The sequence below is a fragment of the Phyllobates terribilis genome, unplaced genomic scaffold, assembly GCF_046119375.1.
Source record: "Phyllobates terribilis strain yellow unplaced genomic scaffold, ASM4611937v1 Scaffold_264__1_contigs__length_2628131, whole genome shotgun sequence".
NCBI classification, from domain to species: Eukaryota; Metazoa; Chordata; class Amphibia; order Anura; family Dendrobatidae; genus Phyllobates; species Phyllobates terribilis.
In genome coordinates this window covers 2,223,137-2,246,253 of record NW_027363024.1, presented here as the reverse complement: position 1 = coordinate 2,246,253, position 23,117 = coordinate 2,223,137, and the positions used below count along the sequence as shown (strand labels likewise).

General features: G+C 47.1%; 1 protein-coding gene across 3 annotated transcripts; it reads right to left on the bottom strand.

Annotated features, from left to right (window-relative positions):
- Positions 1-1,537: 1,537 nt before the first annotated feature.
- LOC141219328 (dynein axonemal heavy chain 12-like) lies at positions 1,538-22,153 on the bottom strand. 3 transcript variants are annotated; one of them, XM_073666093.1, is made up of 6 exons: positions 22,062-22,153; positions 12,696-12,880; positions 12,284-12,404; positions 10,866-11,148; positions 6,157-6,274; positions 1,538-1,865 (listed from the first exon to the last, which is right to left on the bottom strand). In XM_073666093.1, exons 2-4 carry the CDS (start codon positions 12,834-12,836, stop codon positions 11,117-11,119), a joined length of 294 nt encoding a protein of 97 aa, XP_073522194.1. In that variant the 5' UTR covers positions 12,837-12,880; positions 22,062-22,153; the 3' UTR covers positions 1,538-1,865; positions 6,157-6,274; positions 10,866-11,116. The 3 variants fall into 3 exon arrangements, with proteins under 3 accessions (XP_073522194.1, XP_073522193.1, XP_073522192.1); XM_073666092.1 differs by lacking the exon at positions 22,062-22,153 and adding an exon at positions 16,371-16,479; XM_073666091.1 differs by lacking the exons at positions 1,538-1,865; positions 22,062-22,153 and adding an exon at positions 16,371-16,479 and having other exon boundaries at positions 5,085-6,274.
- Positions 22,154-23,117: the final 964 nt, after the last annotated feature.

The following is a 23,117-nucleotide window of genomic DNA, read 5'->3' as shown; positions in this document are numbered from 1 at the left end:
GAAGGAGTTCCCAGAGATGCTTAGCACTTGTTGGCCCTTTTGCCTTCACTCTGTGGTCCAGCTCACGCCAAACCATCTCGATTGAGTTCAGGTCTGGTGACTGTGGAGGCCAGGTCAACTGGTGTAGCACCCCATCACTCTCTTTCTTGGTCAAATAGCCCTTGCAAAGCCTGGAGGTGTGTTTGGGGTCATTGTCCTGTTGAAAAATAAATGATGGTCCAACTAAACGCAAACCAGATGGAATAGCATGCCACTGCAAGATGCTGTGGTAGCCATGCTGGTTCAGTATGCCTTCCATTTTGAATAAATCCACAACAGTGTCAGCAGCAAAGCACCCCCACACCATCACACCTCCTCCTCCATGCTTCACGGTGGGAACCAGGCATGTAGAGTCCATCCGTTCACCTTTTCTGCGTCGCACAAAGACACGGTGGTTGGAACCAAAGATCTAAAATTTGGACTCATCAGACCAAAGCACAGATTTCCACTGGTCTAGTGTCCATTCCTTGTGTTCTTTAGCCCAAACAAGTCTCTTCTTCTTGTTGCCTGTCCTTAGCAGTGGTTTCCTAGCAGCTATTTTACCATGAAGGCCTGCTGCACAAAGTCTCCTCTTAACAGTTGTTGAAGAGATGTGTCTGCTGCTAGAACTCTGTGTGGCATTGACCTGGTCTCTAATCTGAGCTGCTGTTAACCTGCGATTTCTGAGGCTGGTGACTCGGATAAACTTATCCTCAGAAGCAGAGGTGACTCTTGGTCTTCCTTTACTGGGGCGGTCCTCATGTGACCCAGTTACTTTGTAGCGCTTCATGGTTTTTGCAACTGTACTTGGGGACACTTTCAAAGTTTTCCCAATTTTTCGGACTGACTGACCTTCATTTCTTAAAGTAATGATGGCCACTCGTTTTTCTTTACTTAGCTGCTTTTTTCTTGCCATAATACAAATTCTAACAGTCTATTCAGTAGGACTATCAGCTGTGTATCCACCATACTTCTGCACAACACAACTGATGGTCCCAACCCCATTTATAAGGCAAGAAATCCCACTTATTAAACCTGACAGGGCACACCTGTGAAGTGAAAACCATTTCCGGTGACTACCTCTTGAAGCTCATCAAGAGAATGCCAAGAGTGTGCAAAGCAGTCATCAAAGCAAAAGGTGGCTACTTTGAAGAACCTAGAATATAAGACATATTTTCAGTTGTTTCACACTTTTTTGTTAAGTATACAATTCCACATGTGTTAATTCATAGTTTTGATGCTTTCAGTGTGAAAGTACAATTTTCATAGTCATGAAAATACAGAAAAATCTTTAAATGAGAAGGTGTGTCCAAACTTTTGGTCTGTACTATATAATCAAAAGATGTCAGCAGAACATCGGATGGAGTCAGTTTATTATCTGCAATGGAGCAGCTTAACATTGTATGTACCTTTGACATTGCTATGTAGTCCAAACCATCAGAGCAGTTAAAGACCACACACTGCACGGCCAGCGCCTTGGCCAAATCTTTGGTGGTCTCAGTTTTTCCTGTGTCGGCCGGACCTTCTGGAGCTCCACCAAGATTTAGATAAAAAGCACCGATCTACCAATGAAACATGAAAGAACTGGTATGAAATATCAATAATAATTGCTAATAAGTTTCATGCATCATACAAAAGTCAAAAACATTTCTGAGCATAACCCATCACATCATAGCAGAGTCCGCTAGCATCGGTCAGTGAGCGGAGTGATGACCAGGCGTGGGGAGCTGCCCAGGTACTCATAGGCGGACTTCACATTGCAGTTGATGATTCGCACTCTCGCATTCTCATTCTCCCAGTAATAGCGGAGTTGGGCAAGCCACCGGAAGTCTGTTCATGAGAAACTCCTGAGGAATGTAGGAAAAGATAGTCAACCTCTAAGACACTGCAGAATCACAAGGGAGAGTTTCTAAAGGGAAGGCAAATGCACATACATTATAGGACAAAACTCCTAGTCACCGAATTCTGCTTTTTTCATTTAGTCCCATTGCCCACGGTGTATAATATCCGGACTCTCAGCCCCCAGTTTATAAAATCCGGCCTCTCGCCTCCCCCGGTGTATAACATCCACCCCTCGGCCCTAGTTTAGTATAACATCTCTCCCCTCGCCCCCCCGCCAGTGTATAAAATCCATTCCCTCAACCCCACTGTATAACATCCAACCCCAAGCGCTCCATTGCATAACATCTGGCCCCCAGGGTATAACATCCGGCCCCCAGCCCCGGTGTATAACATCTGTCCCCTCGCTCCCTCCCCCTGGTGTATAACATCCGGCCTCTCGCCCCCCCGGTGTATAATATCCGTCCCCTCGCCCCCCCCCGCCAGTGTATAAAATCCATCCCCTCAACCCCACTGTATAACATCCAACCCCAAGCCCTTCTTTGCATAATATCCGGCCCCCAGCCCCGGTGTATAACATCTGTCCCCTCGCTCCCTCCCCCTTGTGTATAACATCTGGCCTCTCGCCCCCCCGGTGTATAATATCCGTCCCCTCGCCCCGGTGTATAATATCCGTCCCCCCGGCCCTGGTGTATAATATCCGTCCCCTTGCCCCTGGTGTATAATATCCGTCCCCTCGCCCCTGGTGAATAATATCCGTCCCCTCACACCTGGTGTATAATATCTGTCCCCTCACCCCTGGTGTATAATATCCGTCCCCTCGCCCCTGGTGTATAATATCCGTCCCCACGCCCCCCGGTGTATAATATCCGTCCCCTCGCCCCGGTGTATAATATCCGTCCCCCCGCCCCTGGTGTATAATATCCGTCCCCTCGCCCCTGGTGTATAATATCCGTCCCCTCACCCCTGGTGAATAATATCCGTCCCCCCGCCCCTGGTGTATAATATCCGTCCCCACGCCCCCCGGTGTATAATATCCGTCCCCTCGCCCCTGGTGAATAATATCCGTCCCCTCACACCTGGTGTATAATATCTGTCCCCTCACCCCTGGTGTATAATATCCGTCCCCCCGCCCCTGGTGTATAATATCCGTCCCCTCGCCCCTGGTGTATAATATCCGTCCCCACGCCCCCCGGTGTATAATATCCGTCCCCTCACCCCGGTATATAATATCCGTCCCCTTGCTCCTCAGTGTATAACATCCAGCCCTCGGACAGTATAACATCTAGCCCCTCGTACCCCTAGGGTATAACATCTGGCCCCTCGGCCTTGTATAACATTAAGACTCTCGCCCCCCACCAGTGTATAACATCAATCCCCACGCCCCCCGGTGTATAACATCCGCCCTCCCATGCGGTGTGCTGTTACTAACATATGACAGAACGGCTGGTGGTGCAGAGCTCTCTGATACCAGCGCGGTCCTGTAATAGGAGCCACCGGGGTAACAAGTCTGGATATTACATTTCTTCCCTCCTAAATCTTCCCCCATCACATGTGAGTGATATTATTAAGGAGTGGAAGGAACTGCAGCACCTCAGGAGACCCCGGAACATTACAGAGCGGGGTCACTGAGTGCTGAGGAGCAGAGGGCAGAACGCTCTCCTGACTCCATAACTGCAGAGTCCAGATCTACTTTGGTAACAACATCACCACAAACACTGCGCCCCCGCCTGGAGCTTTATGGCCGAGCAGCTGCATGCAGCCTTACATCACCAAGCACGATGCCGAGCGTCGGATGGAGTGGTGTGAAGCCGCCACCACAGGACTCTGGAGGAGACCTGTTCTGTGCAGTGACGGATCACACTTCTCTATCTGGCATCTGATGGACGAGTCTGGATTTGGTGAATGCCAGGAGAACGTTACCCTATTAACTGCATTGTGCCCGCTGGGCAGTTTGGTGGTGGAGGTATGGCCTTGTTTTTAGGGGGTGGTCTAGGCCCCTTAGTTCCAGTGAAAAGATATCTTAATGCTTCAGCACAAGACATTTTAAACAATTGTAGCTTCCAACCCTAAGGGAATAGAAGAGCAGAACTGTTTCCCACACGTTCTCAACCTCAACCCCACTAAACACCTTTAGGATGATTAATTAGAACAAATACTGGAGAATGGCAGCATAAATATGTCACCGCCACATAGGGAAGAACAATGTCAGGCACACATCAATTACATTGCCATATGTCTGCTCAGGCTTAGAATGGCTGACCACTCGGAGAATGACATAATACCTACAAAGAAACCGAACAAAAGGTCATTAAAGGAATTGACATAAAACCCCTTTATTAGTCCATCCATGGTTATAGAACGACACTGCACAGAGGAGGGCGCACACACCATTGATAGAAAATATTACAAACCGCACCTAGGCCATCCAAACCACTGACTATAAAGAAGATCAATTGTGGCAATGAGTCATATACAGGGGATGCCGACACCTACAGATGCCAAAACATTCCTATATAGGGACCACCATCTCAATATGCAGAAATGACTACTGCCCCATAGACGTCATTGTAAGTACACCCCAAGATTGCTTTACTGTGACAAGATCAATTGTGTCCTATGAAAACTCAAAGAAAAGAGGGGGGAACATAACATAGATATGGAAAGAACATAGGAATATGGTGAAATGTATGAAGGTGCTCGGCATACTGAGCTGTGATATCTGTAGAGGGACGGACTCCATATTAACATCCTGGATATGGATTAGAATAGGAGGCCATAAAAGCCCCTGTAGGTGTAATGTGGAGGGGGCACAATACCTTTCTCCATGTAGTGTATAATAAATAGAACATGGTATTGGAAAGTTTGCTGCCAGCCATGATGTTTGCACAAACCTGTTTCGATCATTTCCCTGACCACGTCACGAGCGTGCCCCTCTATGGTGACGAGAGCCCCCAATGTGCTGCGAGTCTGCTGGGACAATTTGCCTCCTCGCAAATTGCTCCAAATACCCAGATGTACCTCTATAAAACGCTGCTACAAACAGCAGGGAAAACTCAATGCAGATGGATTAATTTTATGCTGGTATTATGGGAAATCCCATACAATGTCTTCCCTTATTGGTAGATATGACGAGAGTAGAGATGAGCGAATGGATTTGCAGGACTCTGGTCCAACAGTCCGGTCAGTATTCCACGGCCGCAGGACCGGAGCCCCGTGAACCGGCATCTCCGGCTCCTCTTTTGATGTCGATGTCATAGTTGTGGTGTGAGGCACAAATGACATCACGCCTGGCCGGCTAATCAAAAGAGGAGCCAGGGATGCCGGCATGTAAGAGGCGGTTAGCAAGGCTCCCATCCAACAGCCACAGACTACTAACCTGCTCTCTTAGACCAAGGTCCTGCAAATTTAGTTGCGCATCTCTAGACAAGATGCATGAATCAATGCAAAATCCCAACAATACTATGGAGCCTTTTGGGTACCTTCAAGATATTGAGCCGCTGTACAACTGCAACCCCCAGGAGAAGACCCCTGGGCAAGAACACTACATGGGCTCTTTGCAGTCTAATAACGTACTGTGAAATAAGCTGCTTGCATCTTTGGATGTGAATGTGGGTCCCCTTACCTCTGTTGCACCAATGGTATATCCCCCCCTGGAAACTCCTATAAGCTGCGTCTCTGGGTATGACAGTCTATTAGCAGGAGAACTCATGAAGTCTGTCTATGAATGTATATATATGTATTTCTCCCAGAAAATTATTACAATTACACGTTTTGTTGTTCACATGTTTATTTCATTTGTGTATATTGGAACAACACAAAAAGAAGATATTAGTCAACAATTTTGGTTCTCAAGTCCTCAGACAGTTCTCTTCTCCTCTTTCTGTTCTCCCTGCTTAGTGTGGCACGTAACAACGCAAAGACTGAGTCAACTTTTCCCCTTTGTATCAGGTTTCAGGTGTGATTTTCATATTGCCCGCACCTTTTACTTGCCACAGGTGACTTTGAACGAGCATCACATGCTTGAAACAAAATTGTTTACCCACAATTTTGGAAAGATGCCAACAATTTTGTCCGACCCATTTATGGGGTTTTGTGTGAAATTATATCCAATTTGCCTTTTTTTGTGTTGTTCCAATACATACAAAGGAAATAAACATGTGTATAACAGAAAATACACATGCAATTTTTTATGGAAAAATACTTCATTTTCTGGAACAACTTCAAGGGTGCCAACACTTCCGGCCATGACTGTTTATAGTGAAGCAACCTTGATCAGTAAAGGAGCTTATGCCGTACCTCCGGGCCACTGCCGATAGCTTCATGCACTTCACTTGTCCAGAACATGAGACACACAGAGCACGACCTGTCCCGGCCATTCCCTCACCCAGTCTTTTCTTGCAGTCGCAGGGTATGCCTTTTAAAAAAGAAAGTTAAATTACGTTGACAGAAGCATTTAAGAGAGGGACAACCTTACTAGTATTATCTAGCAAATTCATTTCTACCGATTGCAGGTAGAAGATCTGCTACCTGGCTCTATTGCAAGAGATACATCATCCACAAATCATTCACTGCCGCCAAATAATCTTATACAAATATAAAAGAACTAGATGGTGGCCCGATTCTAATGCATCGGGTATTCTAGAATAGGTATGCGGCCGACCGGGTGCAATCAGCAGAGCTGTGTTTAAATTTGGCGCCAAAATCGCTGATTGGTCGCGTTCGGCAACCGCGACCAATCAGCAAAGCGGTGTTTAAATTTGGCGGCAATATCGATGATTGGTCGCGGGCGGCGGCCGCGACCAATCAGCGAACCGTGTTAGTGAGGACTGGAGAGCGTGTTTAAATTTGGCACCAAAATCGCTGATTAGTCGCGACCAATCAGCCGAGCGGTGTTTAAATTTGGCGCCAATACTGCTGACTGGTCATGGCCGCCGACCGCGACCAATCAGCAGAGCGATGCAGAGCGGGGTTTAAATTCGGCGCCAAAATCACAGATTGGTCGCCGGCCGTGACCAAACAGCAGAGCATTCTTTAAATTTGGCGCCAAAATCGCTGATTGGTCGAGGCCGGCGACAGCGAACAATCAGCAGAGCGTTGTTTAAATTTGGCGCCAATCTCGCTGATTAGTCGCGGCTGGCGGCTGCGACCAATCAGCAGAGCAGGGTTTAAATTTGGCACCAATAATGCTGATGGGTCTTTGCCGGCGACCGCGACCAATCAGCACAGCGGGGTTTACATTTGGCCCCAATGCTGCTGATTGGTCTCGGCCGGCGACCGTGACCAGTCAGCAGAGCGTTGTTTAAATTTGGCACCAAAAACGCAGATTGGTCGCGGCCGGTGGTTGCGACCAATCAGCAGAGTGAGGTTTAAATTTGGCGCCAATACTGCTGACTGGTCACGGCCGACAACCGCGACCAATCAGCAGAGCGTTGTTTAAATTTTGCGCCAATACTGCTGATTGATCTCGGCCAGCGAACGCGATCAATCAGCAGAGCGTTGCTTAAATTTGGCGCCAATCTCGTTGATTGGACGCGTCCGGCGTCCGCGTCCAATCAGCACAGCAGTGTTTAAATGTGGCGGCAAGATCGGTGAATGGTCGCGGCCGCTATTTAAATGTGGCGCCCAAATCGGTGATTGGTTGCGGGCAGCGGACGCGACCAATCAGCAGAGCGGTGTTTAACTTTAGCGCCAAGATCACTGATTGGTCGGGTGTGGAGAGCGCGACCAATCAGCGAATCGTATTGGTGAGGAGCGGGGAGCGGAATCGTATTAGAGAGGACAGGGGAGCGCCCCTGCCTGTGCGGCTACTTCCGCTGCGAGAACCCGGGACATGAGCGGGCGCTCGGAGCAGAAGTATCCCGACCCGCAGCGCCGCTCCCCGGTCCTCCCTTCACACCCTAGCCGCTGATGTCCCCACAGTATCCGCAGGGTGTTACAAAGGTCCGGACATTTGTGTTCAAAATCGCTGATTGGTCGCTGGCGCTGCCCGCGACCAATCACCGATTTGGGCGCCAATTTTAAATATCGGCCGTGACCAATCACCGATCTTGGCTCCACATTTAAACACCGCTGTGCTGATTGGTCGCCGACGCTGGGCGCGACCAATCACCGTTTTTGGCGCCACATTTAAATTTAAATAGCGGCCGCGACCAATTGGATGTCAGCGCCGCTCCCCGGTCCTCCCTTCACACCCTAGCCGCATGGATGTCAGCGCCGCTGCCTGTGCGGATAGTTCCGCTGCAAGAACCTGGGACATGAGCGGGCGCTCGCAGCAGAAGTATCCGGACTCGCAGCGCCGCTCCCCGGTCCTCCCTTCACACCCTAGCCACTGATGTCCCCACAGTATCCGCATGGTGTTACAAAGGTCAGGACATCTGTGTTAAAAATCGCTGATTGGTCGCTGGCGCTGGCCGCGACCAATCACCGATCTTGGCGGCAAATTCAAACACCGCTGTGCTGATTGGTCGCCGACGCTGTGCGCGACCAATCACCAATTTTGGCGGCACATTTAAATAGCGTCCGCGACCAATCAGTACAGCGGTGTTTAAATGTTGAGCCAAGATCGGTGATTGGTCGCGGCCGATATTTAAATTTGGCGCCTAAATCGGTGATTGGTCGGCGGCAGCGTCAGCGACCAATCAGCGATTTTTAACACAAATGTCCGGACCTTTGTAACACCATGCGGATACTGTGGGGACATCAGCGGCTAGGGTGTGAAGGGAGGACCGGGGAGCGGCGCTGCGGGTGGGGATACTTCTGCTGCGAGCGCCCGCTCATGTCCCGGGTTCTCGGAGCGGAAGTATCCGCACAGGCAGCGCCGCTGACATCCATGCGGCTAGGGCGTGAAGGGAGCACCGGGGAGCGGCGCTGACATCCAATTGGTCGCGGCCGCTATTTAAATGTGCCGCACAAATCGGTGATTGGTCGCCGACTTGGCCCGCAACCAATCACTGATCTTGCGGCCAAAGTTAAACACTACGGTGCTAATTGGTCGCGGACGCTGACAGCGACCAATCACCGATTTGGGCGCCACATTCAAATATCGGCCGCGACCAATCACCGATCTTGGCTCCACATTTAAACACCGCTGTGCTGATTGGTCGCCGACGCTGGGTGCGACCAATCACCGATTTTGGTGCCACATTTAAATAGCGTCCGCGACCAATCCGCACAGCGTGTTTAAATGTGGAGCCAAGATCGGTGATTGGTCGCGGCCGATATTTGAATGTGGCGCCAAAATCGGTGATTGGTCGCTGTCAGCGTCCGCGACCAATCAGCACCGTAGTGTTTAACTTTTGTGGCAAGATCCGTGATTGGTTGTGGGCCAAGACCGCGACCAATCACCGATTTGTGCGGCACTTTTAAATAGCGTCCGCGACCAATTGGATGTCAGCGCCGCTCCCCGTTCCTCCCTTCACACCCTAGCCGCATGGATGTCAGCGCCGCTCCCCGGTCCTCCCTTCACACCCTAGCCGCATGGATGTCAGCTGCCTGTGCGGATACTTCCGCTCCGAGAACCCGGGACATGAGCGGGCGCTCGGAGCAGAAGTATCCCGACCCGCAGCGCCGCTCCCCGGTCCTCCCTTCACACCCTAGCCGCTGATGTCCCCACTGTATCCGCATGGTCTTACAAAGGTCCGGACATTTGTGTTAAAAATCGCTGATTGGTCGCTGGCGCTGCCCGCGACCAATCACCGATTTGGGCGCCAAATTTAAATATCGGCCGCGACCAATCACTGATCTTGGCTCCACATTTAAACACCGCTGTGCTGATTGGTCGCGGCTGATATTTAAATTTGGCGCCCAAATCGGTGATTGGTCGCGGGCAGCGCCAGCGACCAATCAGCGATTTTTAACACAAATGTCCGGACCTTTGTAAGACCATGCGGATACAGTGGGGACATCAGCGGCTAGGGTGTGAAGGGAGGACCGGGGAGCGGCGCTGCGAGTCCAGATACTTCTGCTGCGAGCGCCCGCTCATGTCCCGGGTTCTCGGAGCGGAAGTATCCGCACAGGCAGCTGACATCCATGCGGCTAGGGTGTGAAGGGAGGACCGGGGAGCGGCGCTGACATCCATGCGGCTAGGGTGTGAAGGGAGGACCGGGGAGTGGCGCTGACATCCAATTGGTCACAGACGCTATTTAAAAGTGCCGCACAAATCGGTGATTGGTCGCTGTCTTGGCCCGCGACCAATGACTGATCTTGGCGCCAAAGTTAAACACTATTGTGCTGATTGGTCGCGGACGCTGACCGCGACCAATCACCGATTTGGGCGCCAAATTGAAATATCGGCCGCGACCAATCACCGATTTTGGCGCCAAATTTAAATATCGCCGCGACCAATCACCACAGCGGTGTTTAAATGTGGAGCCAAGATCGGTGATTGGTCGCGGGCAGCGTCGGCGACCAATCAGCACAGCGGTGTTTAAGTTTTGCGCTAAGATCAGTGATTGGTCGGGTCCGAAGACCGCGATCAATCATCGAATCGTCTTGGTGAGGACCGGGGAGCGGCGCTGTCTGTGCGGCTACTTCCGCTGCGAGAACCCGGGACATAGCGGGCGCTCACAGCAGAAGTATCCCGACCCGCAGCGCCGCTCCCCGGTCCTCCCTTCCGCATGGAGGTCAGCGATGCCGGCGGTCCTTCCGCTGCTACCGGCCGGGAGATGAGCGCCTCGCGGCGCTCATCTTCCGGCTGCATCTCCATCCCGCAGACGGGTCCGTCGGTCGGGTTCCTTCTGCTGTTGCCGGCCGGGAGATGAGCGCCTTGCGCCGGTCATCTCCCGGCTGCATCGCCGCTCAGCTCCGTCCCGCAGATGAGCCGCTAACGGCCGCCATCTTTTTTTAGAAATCCCCCGGCGCTGATTGGCCGCTGCCGGACCAATGAGCGACGCGGGATTTCCTGGACAGACAGACACACAGACAGACAGACAGACGGGATAAGACGATTATATATATAGACTAGATTAGTTCCAATTAATGCTTTTGGTCTGTAGGTAGATCCGTACCATTCGTGACCGAGCAATAACATCATGCACGCTCCTTAACATGACATCTTCCCCTTGGATGAGCCACTTCTCCACGGCCCCCCGAGCCTCGGAGGTGGAGATGGTCTGGATGAGCTCTACGCGTTCCCCCTCGGTGCTGTACATGGCTTTGATGTCCAGGTTAGGAAGGAACTCCAGCTTTGCGATGCCTTCAAAGCCCTTCTTTAGATGTGGTTGGACCCGCAGAGGATCTTTAGTCTCAGAGAGAATTTCTAGCATTTCGTCGTTGGACAGGAAGAAAAAGCTAAAGCGAAAATACACAATATGATAAAGATGTCATTAAAGTATTGGGTCAGGCGCCATTTGTATTAGTGTCTATGTGAGAAAATAGAAAAGCAAAGCCTTAAAGTAAAGATTCAGTCCCCATACACATTGGATTAAAATAGTTTAAACCTGACGATTGCAGCAGGACCGGCCTACCCACTGATGTGTATGGGGGTCTCCTGACTCTCCCCCGATAGAGGATGTCAGGGCCAGAAGGATCGGGCAGATGGGATTTCAATACCCGGTCTTTTGGTTCTCAGGGGAGATAACCCGCTGCCGGAGGTGTCCAGTACCGACTTTCTCCTCTCTCCCCATTAAAACCACATGACTGTTCAGCAGAATAGGTGGGAGTCAGGAGAAATAGCCAAATAACCATTCAGACCACGGGTATCTCATATGTCATGCGTATGGTTAGCTTAAAGGGGCTATCCAGCTTTGGGAACTTTTTTTTATTTAACTGAAATGTGTATTCCCATCTCCAGGATTCTACCCCAATATGTAGTATGCGTAATAATAATAATATTAGCAAATACCTCCAATTAGAAGTTTAGTATAGTTCTTCTGATTTGTTTTGTCGCTTACCCCATGTGCAGGGCATTGCAGTAGCTTAGGTTACGACCACTAGCAAATAACTGTCACTATATGAGTGGTCGTAACCATGGATACCGAAGCTACTGCAATGCCTTGCACATGGGGAAAGCGACATAGTGAATCAGAAGAACTATACTACACTTCTAATTGGAGGTATTTGCTAATATTATTATTATTACTACGCCTACTACATATTGGGATAGGATCTTGGAGATGGGAATACCCATTTAATTGCGAGTATTTGCGACAATTCAGTTTCATTAAAAATGTTGCACCGTTAGGCTTTTTGTTTCCTGCACATTCAGCTTTGATGTGATCTGTGGTCATAAATCGGCTAAGAGGAGCTGAAAAAAGACAGATTAAAAATAAGTCCAATAGCCAGCGCAACACAGAGCCAATAGAAGGCAAACAGTGCAAAATTATTAATGAAATCCAATTACAAAAATGATTTCAATGCGTTTAAATAAGAAAAAAAAATATTTAAGGAATATATACAATCATTGCAACAAGTGAAAGGACTATACCGTGGGAAAAAAGCCTCTTCTTCTCCAGATAGGCATTCAGCCCTTTCATGATTTTATCCAGAAGCACATTGCTGTCCTGAAGTTTCTCCAGAAGTCCGGTCAGAGAAGTGGCGCTTAAAACCTAAAACAAAGTAGATAGCCCATAAGTAAGATTCCATTATATAGTTATAGAGACTGAAAAAAGGTCACATTCATTGACTATTGTGCCAATAGTTTATATTAAAAGAAAAATTAGAACCTATTTGGATAGAAAATAGAAGATGCGGGAGGCTGGAGTCCAGGCAGTGCGGAGCCCCATAACCCGGGATCCTTGTGATGGAAGCATCAGGACACGGACTCTTGGAAAACATCAATCCTGGATGCAAGATGACCGTGCTTTCTTGTATCAGTCCACCATGAAGCATCCATTTACCTTCGGGTCTTTAACGCAATGTTTCATGATCTCTCTCCAGTTTCTGTCCACAGTCTGGAATAAGCGTCCTTCTTCAGGCATTTGCTGCATGATGTCCTCAGAAGAGAAGATTAAAGCCACTGGGTCGGCACCTTCAGCCATTCATCAATGGTTTCCTGGATCCTTATCAGTCGTTCCTCCCATTGCTTAAAGGAGGAGAGCAAAAAGTTAATTACACATAAAATGAAAAGGATAGAAAAAAAATGCTATCATTTTAGAAGATAAATTATCAATGGATATGAATTCTGAATTGTTGGACATTTGTAGGGAAAGTTTGGCGAGACTCCTTGATACCATCCCCTTTACATGTAAGCTGGAGCCGCATGTAACTTTAGCCTCGGAGATCCTAATGAAACCTTAGCTTCTGCTAATAAGCAAGTGAAGATTTTAAGCTGAGTGACAACATTTACTGTGGGTGGGAACTCCTTAATCCCTTCAGGACCGGATAATTTTTTGTTTTGCATTTTTTCCTTCCCTTCTTCAAAAAGCCATACATTTTTTAATTTTTCCATTGATATAGCTGCAAGAGGCTATGTAATGTGCTGTAGCTTAACCCCTTCCCAACATATGACATACTGTTAAGCCATATGCCATGTTCCTGCAGATGTGCAAAATTTGGACCTGGGCCCCCACCAGCATGTTGGTCAGATGTATGGGCCCTTGTAGCATTCTAGATCCGATAATGATGCGCGTGTTCGTCCCTGCCTTGGATGTTTCCCATTGTAGCCCCATCCTATAATAATGTCTCTCATTCTAGGCCCCTTCCTGGTATAATGTTCCCCATCCTGCGCCCCTTCCTGTTATAATATCCCCGATCCTGGGCCTCTTCCTGTTATAATATCCACCTTCTGTGTATAATACCCCGCATCCTGAGCCCCTTTCAGCAATAACGTCCCAATCCTGGGCTCCTTCCTGGTATAATGTCCTTGGTCCTGGGCCTCTTACTGTAATAATGTCCCCCATCCTGGCCCCTTCCTGTAACAATGTCCCCAATCCTGGTACAATGTCCCCCATCCTATAACAATGTCCTCCATCCTGGTATCCTGTCCCCCATCCTAGGCCCCATTCTGGTATAATGACCTCCATCCTTGTGCCCTTCCTGGTGTAATGTTCTTCATCCTGGCCCATGTCATGGTATAATGACCCCCATTCTGGTATAATGCTCCCTATCCTGGGCCCTTTCCTTGTATAATGTTCCCCATCCTGGGCCCCTTCTTTATATAATGCTCCCCATCCTGGGCCCCTTCCTTGTCTAATTCTCCCCACCCTGAGCCCCTTCCTTGTCTAATGCTCCCCATCCTTGGCCCTTTCCTGGTATAATGTTCTGTCGTTCTTTTCTAATACATTAAATAAACAAAAATAAATGATTCTTCTTACCTTCCTGCGCTCCCACGACATGCGGCGTCTTCTTCTGTAGCTGATTTCAGTGTGCCGGCAAGGGCAGCGCATGACGTCATTTCCATGCGTCGCTCGTGACTGGCACGCCGACATCAGCTACTGGCCTTTGATTGGCTGGCGGCATGCATTGCAGCTCAGGGACCCGGCATGTCCCTGCGCAGCAATATACTTCAGCCGAATGTGCGTCCTCAGACTGTGGAAGTGCCATAAATATATGAGATGGGAATACCACTCTGCCACTGTGCGTTCCTTTATGCACTTTACCCTCCTTTTTGGCACTCTTTGTGGTAAGAGACTACCTTAAAAAATGTTTTATGTGACATGTATCTGATTATTTGTGGGCAGGAGCATTATTTAGATGGATACCTGATGCATATGGCAAGTGTAAATCCAATGACTATGGAATACTTATGGATTACTTTTTGATATATTATTACACTCATTGGATTGTCTTGATATACTAACCTTATGCTATATTATCTATATTGCTCATGTCCCACTGTGACCATATGCGTGACCATATATGTATACTTTGTAACATATCTTGCTACATTGGTAATCTAATTAGTGTCTTTATACTATCCGTATTATGTCATTTCTCTTTTTACTATGTACGTTTTTTAACTTGATGGAATAAAAATTTATATTTTTTACGCCAATTAACTCTTTCTTCTCCTATGTACCCATGTGTTTCATGAGTTGGCTCAGTTTGGCAAATCTGGGATATATTTCCCCCCGGATATGCCAACTTTACCCCTATAGGGTCTATTTAGTTGTATCACTCTGAGTCTATGTCTGATCCAGAGATACAATAATGAACATGAATCCTTATATATCACGGATCTTGCAGCCGCCTTTACCTGCTTGGACATAAGTGTTACATAGTTACATAGTTACATAGTTTAAAAGGCCGAAAAAAGACAAGCGTCCATCCAGTTCAGCCTATTTCTTGTGCACTGCAGCTATTCCGCAGCGTTGATCCAGGGGAAGGCAAAAAAAAACCATGCGGTATAGGCCAATTTACATCATTGAGGAAAAATTCACTTCCCGACTCCAATCTGGCAGTCAGATTAAATCCCTGGATTAATTAACTATCACTAAGCATAAGATGTAATTTTATTGTTCTCAAGAAAGGCGTCCAGGCCTCTCTTGAACTCATTAAGTGAGTTGGACATCACCACTTCCTCTCCCAGAGAGTTCCAGAGTCTCACGGCTCTGACCGTAAAGAATCCCCTTCTATGCTGGTGCAGGAACCTCCTTTCCTCCAGACGCATAGTGTGCCCCCTCGTCTTTGTCACCATCCTTGGTATAAACAGGTCATGGGAGAGATCTCTGTACAGCCCCCTGATGTATTTATACATGTTTATGAGGTCTCCCCTAAGCCTTCTCTTTTCCAACGTAAATAGGCCTAATTTGGACAACCTCTCTGGGTATTCTAGTCCCTCCATTCCCTTTATTACCTTAGTCGCCCTCCTTTGTACCCTCTCTAGCTCCAATATGTCTTTCCTGAGTACCGGAGCCCAGAACTGTGCACAATATTCTAAGTGCGGCCTTACCAGCGCTTTATACAGAGGAAGAACAATGTTCTCATCATATGCCCCTATTCCTCTTCTGATGCATGCCATGACTCTATTTGCCTTCGCAGCTGCTGCCTGACACTGGGCACTCCAATTTAATTTGCTGTTAACCAAGACGCCCAGGTCCTTCTCCATGTCAGATTTCCCCAACGGTTTCCCATTTAATATGTATGGGTGACTGCTGTTTTTCTTTCCCATGTGCATGACCTTACATTTATCGGCATTGAACCCCATTTGCCATTTTTTGGCCCAACTCCCCAATTTATCTAAATCCTCCTGTAGCTGTGCCCTATCCTCATCTGTATTAACTACGTTACAAAGTTTAGTATCATCTGCAAATATTGCTATTTTACTATGCAACCCTTCCACTAGATCATTAATAAGTATATTAAATAATATAGGGCCCAAGACAGACCCTTGAGGCACCCCGCTAGTCGAGACGCAGTTATAAAAGGAATCCAATTTGTCCGCATTAATCAACTGCAGGGCATCTTGATTGGCAAATAGATTGATCACTTTGGGGTACCAAGTGTTCAGCAACTTTTCTTCTGTCTTGGCACAAGCCAAGGATACGCTGTTCCTCAGGGATTCACATTCTACAGGACCCCTGGACCCGACAAAGAATAAAGCACTTTATCATATTAAACCTGACAGGGCACACCTGTGAGGTGAAGACCATTTCCGGTGACTACCTCTAGAAGCTCATCAAGAGAATGCCAAGAGTGTGCAAAGCAGTCATCAAAGCAAAAGGGGGCTACTCTGAAGACCCTAGAATATAAGACATATTTTCAGTTGTTTCACGCTTTTTTGTTAAGTATATAATTCCACATGTGTTAATTCATAGTTTTGACGCCTTCAGTGTGAATGTACAATTTTCATAGTCATGAAAATACAGAAAAATCTTTAAATGAGAAGGTGTGTCCAAACTTTTGGTCTGTACTGTATATATCCACCCATATACAGTATACATATATATACACACATATACAGTATACATATATACACACCCATATACAGTATACATATACACACACATATACAGTATACATATATACACACATATACAGTATACATATACACACATATACAGTATACATATATACACACCCATATACAGTATACATATATACACACATATACAGTATACATATATACACACATATACAGTATACATATATATACACACATATACAGTATACATATATATACACACCCATATACAGTATACATATATATACACACATATACAGTATACATATATACACACATATACAGTATACATATATACACCCATATACAGTATACATATATACACACATATACCAGTATACATATATATACACCCATATACAGTATACATATATACACACATATACAGTATGCATATATACACCCATATACAGTATACATATATACACCCATATACAGTATACATATATATACACACTTATACAGTATACATATATACACACCCAGTATACAGTATATATATATATACACACACATATACAGTATACATATATACACACATATACAGTATACATATATACACATATATACACACATATACACACACATACCAGTATACATATATATATATACACACGCCCATATACAGTATACAGTGCTGGCCAAAAGTATTGGCACCCCGGCAATTCTGTCAGATAATGCTCAATTTCTTCCTGAAAATGATTGCAATCACAAATTCTTTGGTATTATTCTCTTCATTTAATTTGTCTTCAATGAAAAAAACACAAAAAGAATTGTCCTAAAGCCAGATTGGATATAATTCCACACCAAACCTAAAAAAGGGGGTGGACAAAAGTATTGGCACCCTTTGAAAAATCATGTGATGCTTCTCTAATTCGTGTAATTAACAGCACCTGTAACTTACCTGTGGCACCTAACAGGTGTTGGCAATAACTAAATCACACTTGCAGCCAGTTAACATGGATTAAAGTTGACTCAGCCTCTGTCCTGTATCCTTGTGTGTACCACATTGAGCATGGAGAAAAGAAAGAAGACCAAAGAACTGTCTGAGGACTTGAGAAACCAAATTGTGAGGAAGCATGAGCAATCTCAAGGCTACAAGTCCATCTCCAAAGACCTGAATGTTCCTGTGTCTTCCGTGCGCAGTGTCATCAAGAAGTGTAAAGCCCATGGCACTGTGGCTAACCTCCCTAGATGTGGACGGAAAAAAAAATTGACGAGAGATTTCAACGCAAGATTGTGCGGATGGTGGATAAAGAACCTCGACTAACATCCAAACAAGTTCAAGCTGCCCTGCAGTCCGAGGGTACAGCAGTGTCAACCCATACTATCCGTTGGCGTCTGAATGAAAAGGGACTGTATGGTAGGATACCCAGGAAGACCCCACTTCTTACCCCGAGACATAAAAAAGCCAGGCTGGAGTTTGCCAAAACTTACCTGAGAAAGCCTAAAACGTTTTGGAAGAATGTTCTCTGGTCAGATGAGACAAAAGTAGAGCTTTTTGGGAAAAAGCATCAACATAGAGTGTACAGGAAAAAAAAAGAGGCATTCAAAGAAAAGAACACGGTCCCTACAGTCAAACATGGCGGAGGTTCCCTGATGTTTTGGGGTTGCTTTGCTGCCTTTGGCACTGGACTGCTTGACCGTGTGCATGGCATTATGAAGTCTGAAGACTACCAACAAATTTTGCAGCATAATGTAGGGCCCAGTGTGAGAAAGCTGGGTTTCCCTCAGAGGTCATGGGTCTTCTAGCAGGACAATGACCCAAAACACACTTCCAAAAGCACTATAAAATGGTTTTAGAGAAAGCACTGGAGACTTCTAAGGTGGCCAGCAATGAGTCCAGACCTGAATCCCATAGAACACCTGTGGAGAGATCGCAAAATGGCAGTTTGGAGAAGGCTCCCTTCAAATATCAGGGACCTGGAGCAGTTTGAAGTGACCGCGGGCAAGGCCGCGCATTGGTATCTATGATCTGGCCCAGCAAGATCCCCACACACAGACTCTATCTTGACAACCGTATCTTTACTCGCATACATTTTTAACACAGCAAAGAAAAAAAAACAATAAATGACAACCGTAAATATGCACAGTAATAACGTGTACTGATAAGCTGACCCTCACTGTCCCTACTCACACGTTACCAGTCCTTTACTCCAGAAGGATGTGTCCCCCGTCGCAGGCCTGTCTGTCTTTGCAGGAAGGCGTCCCAGCCGGAAAAAAAACAGGAACAGCAGAATTCGCGGGAAACGAAGGAAGGGATACTTCGGCCTCTCGCCAGAGGTCCCGCTTACAGTCTCTCTGATCCGGATAGAAGCTCTGGTGGGTCCCCTTATGTAGTCCACACTCCAGTAGCAGGGAGTGTAACAGCTGAATCCTTCAGCAGTGCAGGAGCTGGGGAAGGCTCCGAGGATATGGTGTCAGATAGAAGAAATCACGTTGAGAGTCTCTCCTGCGCCACACACGAGGGCCTGCACACCGTCCTGGCTCTTTTCACAGACTACAGCAGACTCTGCGCGCGCTTTTTCCTGCTTCCCACTTTGGTCACGTGACTCTCTAGGGCGGGACACAGGAGGCTCAGTCTTTTTCTCTGTCATCACACCCTGCGCAGGTGCAACCTCTGGCCACAAGGTGGCAACATCATCCTGTGTAATCACTTCTGTAACAGGCTCTATATCAATTATCACAGAACAGCCAGAGACGGCCAGCTCACTACAAGTTTGCCAAAGAAGAATGGTCTACAATTCCAGCAGAGCATTGTAAGAAACTCATTGATGGTTACCGGAAGCGGTTGTTCGCAGTTATTTTGGCTAAAGGTTGTGCAACCAAGTATTAGGCTGAGGGTGCCAATACTTTTGTCCGGCCCATTTTTGGAGTTTTGTGTGAAATGATCAAGGTTTTGATTTTTGCTTCATTCTCTTTTGTGTTTTTCCTTGCAAGCAAATTAAATGAAGATAATAATACCAAAGAATTTGTGATTGCAATCATTTTCAGGAAGAAACTGAGTATTATCTGACAGAATTGCAGGGGTGCCAATACTTTTGGCCAGCACTGTACATATATATATACACACACATACAGCATACATATATACACCTATATACAGTATACATATACACACATCTACAGTATACATATATATACACCTATATACAGTATACATATATACACACCCATATACAGTATACATATATACACAGTATAGATATACACACACATATACAGTATACATATATATACACACACATACAGTATACATATATACACACATATACCAGTATACATATATATACACCCATATACAGTATACATATATACACACCCATATACAGTATACATATATACAGCCATATACAGTATACATATATATATACATACAGTATGCATATACACATATACAGTATACATATATATATATACATACATATAGAGTATCTATAATATAACGCTACAAGCGTCCCTCTGTCTGAAGCCTTTATAGTCTGCGCTAGTGCGACACGCCTGCACAGTCTGGCTCCAGACTGAAGAACGCATGGAGCCGTTACAGGTAAGAGGAGTGTATGGTGCTGGAGATCACGGTATGCGTATACACTGAACACATACCGCGATCTCTGGCGCCATACTTACATACTTACCTGACCGGGATGAGCGCTACCGCGGCGCTTCTGTTCGGTCCGGAGTCCGGGGGAAGAGGGAGGCATTGAAATCGGCACATGCGCATAGCGCTATCCGGCGCCATTTTACTGAAGATACATTTGCAATGTGTCTTCAGCAAAATGGAGCCGGACAGCGTGGTATGAGCACACGCGTACTTCGGCGCCGCACTCCTCCCCCGGCCTCCAGCAGAACGGGAAACAGCGCTGGAGCACAGGGAAGAAAGGTGAGTATAAGTGTTTATTTTCTTGTATGTGTGTGTAGCATGATAGGGATGAGGGGTGCCATACATACCAGGATTGGGGGGTGAGGGGTGCCATACATACCAGGATTGGGGGGTGAGAGGACCATACATACCAGGATTGGCGGGTGAGGGGACTATCCATACCAGGATTGGGGGGTGAGGGGTGCCATGCATACCAGGATTGGGGGGTAAGGGGACCATGCATAACAGGATTGGGGGTGAGGGGACCATGCATAACAGGATTGGGGGGTAAGGGGACCATGCATAACAGGATTGGGGGTGAGGGGACCATGCATAACAGGATTGGGGGTGAGGGGTGCCATGCATAACAGGATTGGGGGTGAGGGGTGCAATGCATATCAGGATAGGGATGAGGGGTACCATGCATACCAGGATTGGGGATGTGAGGGGGTACCATAGATACCAGAATAGGGATGAGGGGTACCATGCATACCAGGATTGGGGGTGAGGGGTACCATGTATACCAGAATTGGGGGGTGAGGGGACCATGCATACCAGGATTGGAGAATGAGGGGTGCCATGTATACCAGGATTGGGGGGTGAGGGGACCATGCATACCAGGATTGGGGGGTGAGGGGACCATGCATACCAGGATTGGGGGGTGAGGGGACCATGCATACCAGGATTGGGGGGTGAGGGGACCATGCATACCAGGATTGGGGGGTGATGGGTGCCATGTATACCAGGATTGGGGAATGAGGGGTGCCATGCATACCAGGATTGGGGAATGAGGGGTGCCATGCATACCAGGATTGGGGAATGAGGGGTGCCATGTATACCAGGATTGGGGGTGAGGGGTGCCATGCATACCAGGATTGGGGGGTGAGGGGTGCCATGTATACCAGGATTGGGAGGTGAGGTGACCATGCATACCAGGATTGGGGAATGAGGTGTGCCATGCATACTAGGATTGGGGGGTGAGGGGACCATACATACCATGATTGGGGGGTGAGGTGTGCCATGCATACCAGGGTTGGGGGGTGAGGGGACCATACATACCATGATTGGGGAATGAGGTGTGCCATGTATACCAGGATTGGGGGGTGGTGGGACCATGCATACCACAATAGGATGGGGGCAGCACAAATACCAGGATGGGAGACCATATACCAATAAAAATGCTCGCCACCTGGGCGTAGAACGGGTTCAATAGCTAGTACATATATACACGCATATATACAGTAATACAGCATATACATACACATATATACTGTATATACACACACACACACACACATATATACAGTAATACAGCATATACTATACACATATATACTGTATATACACACACACACACATATATATATATCTGGCGACAGGGCCCCGCTGCGTCCTCTGTGTCTCTGTACAGATATAAGTGTAACACGTCCTGGATCCAGCACAGGTGACAGTCTGCCATAGAGCTGACGTGCAGTACATACACTGTGTTATGGGGGCGCTCACCTGTGCGGACCCCGCGCTCCGGCCGCTACTTCTCTGCTCATATAAGGTCTCTCTTTCTGCCATTAAATAATTCGGTTGTCATGGCAGTGGAGGCGGGGCGTTGGTAGGGGGCGTGTCTGGTATAGGGCAGATTGGGGCGGGGCTGTCATGCAGTGCTTGTCTCATCGCTGTAATTTCCAGCCGATGCCACCTGGTGGACAGCATTGGTCAGTACGCGCTGAGAATGCTCACATGGTGGGGGAGGGGCAGCTTATATATGTATATACACAGTCACAATGCAGTTAGGGTTATGTTCACACAGTGTTTATTTAAACGTTTTTTTCCACATTATAAAACTCAGTGTTGTCAGGAAAAGCATTGCCTGTATTTTTGATGTATGCCTCATACAAAATACATTTTTGAAGATTTTTTTTAATCTTCCATCCTATACTCGGGCACTGGCTGTATATTGTTGAGGCCCCGGGACTTGCTTAGATCCGCTGGGTGGCATTGCCAGCTGCATTGCAGTAAATGGGTGACCTGAAATCCCACATTTATCCTGTGACCAGTTAGGGACTGTTTTTTCTTAAAGAAGGGGCTCGTGTTATTAATCCCAGACAATCCATTAATGGAGTTTCCAGTAGTATAATAATGATGATTTATCCTGGGGATGGGTTATCAATATCAGATCGGTGGGCTCCGACACGCGGCACTGGCTCTACCCATCAGCTGATTGCAGCGCTCAGATGTAAATAGTGTGAAGATTGAACATCACCGCTCCATTCACTGTACTGTGGGTCCTGCAGATCAGCTAATATTCATGTAATAGGAGCTGATCTGCAGCACCAGGGAGCGGCCACTACACAGTGACCAGAGCTGTGATGTTCAGCTCCTCAACAATGTTTACATCTGACCTCGACCGAAGCTGCAAACAGCTGATTAGTGGAGGAGCCACGTGCCGGACCCCCACAAATCTGATATTAATGAGATAACCAGGGGATAGGCCATCAATATGTTTGTCCTGGAAATTCCCTTTAAGGCCCACCTGCACATACTATGTATATATATATATATATA